The 1062-nt window shown below is 43.4% G+C and overlaps 1 pseudogene across 1 annotated transcript in view; it reads right to left on the bottom strand.

Annotated features, from left to right (window-relative positions):
- The window catches only part of TEOVI_000496900:pseudogene, a 1281-nt pseudogene extending 220 nt beyond the window's left edge, over nucleotides 1-1061 (bottom strand). Inside the window, exon 1 of the mRNA in view lies at nucleotides 1-1061. This exon is cut by the window's left edge and continues 220 nt beyond it. Within this exon, the coding sequence occupies nucleotides 1-1061 (1061 nt within the window).
- Nucleotide 1062: the final 1 nt, after the last annotated feature.

Here is a 1062-nt window from a genome sequence, read left to right as displayed (position 1 = left end):
GTTGGGTTTTCTGGAACACTGTTCTCGGGATTGACACTGCGTTTCTGTCTTCCCCGTTGTCTTCCTCGCCCTGTATCACCTTTGATTAACTTTTCGATCTCTTGACTTAGTTCTTCTATCCGCTTTAGTTTAGCTGACTTATCTTGTTTATCTTGCAGCGTAACTTTCATTTCTTTTTCTACCTTTTGCAACGCTTTCATCCAGGGTAATGTCGATCCGTTATCTGATCCGTAGTGCACACATATTCCCTGCTGCTTGTTTATATCAGCACCACAGGACCTCATTCGGCTATTTTCTTTGTCCCCAAGTTTGTACATAACTCTGTTTCTTTGTTGTGAATCTACTTTAGTTACTGCTTTTATAAATTCTTCTTCTGCATTACGCAGTCTTTCTTCTGTATCATGATGGTTTAGGTTATGACCTGTACACTTCTCCTTTAGAAATTCCCACCGTGGTGCTTCGTCTGACTGTGGGTTCCATTCATTGCTATTCTCTCCCGTAGTGCAGTCTGTGCAGCATACCTTCATTCCATTCCTAGAGCTGTGCATTGCACACAAGCACAACAAATCCACGGCCAGTGAGTTTCCTCCAACAACAATTCCACTATGCAAATTTTGTCCACAGACTCTGCTTCGTTCTCCTCTCGGCTTTATCTCTCCACCAAAATCGTCCACTCCATAAAGCGCTTTATTAAGTTCAGCTTCCATATTGTTTGCTTTGAGGTCTATGATTTCTCTTTCGACCTCGTGATATATATCCGCCGCTTCCATTGCTTTTTTTCTCACCTCGACTGTGCGCTCCCCCAAAGCGTCTTTTCTCCCCAGATTATTTCGACTGGCAACCTGTTTCTCCACTGCTTTCTGCGCCCCTTCCCAAAATGTTTTGTACAGCACACAATTCCTTCCGCCAACCTCCCTTTTATATGTACAAGAAATTTCTTGTGTTTTGGCGAGCTCAGCAGCATTTTCCTCACCGGCTACTTCAAGATATTTTATGCCTATTTTCAGCGCTTCTTCCGTAACCTGTCGAACCAAAGTTATGTGCTTCAGTCCCTTTTCTGCC

This window comes from Trypanosoma equiperdum, assembly GCF_001457755.1.
Source record: "Trypanosoma equiperdum strain OVI genome assembly, contig: ctg_1490, whole genome shotgun sequence".
NCBI lineage: Eukaryota > Euglenozoa > Kinetoplastea > Trypanosomatida > Trypanosomatidae > Trypanosoma > Trypanosoma equiperdum.
Note: the sequence above shows the minus strand (reverse complement) of the source record. Positions and strands in the feature narration are given on the sequence as shown.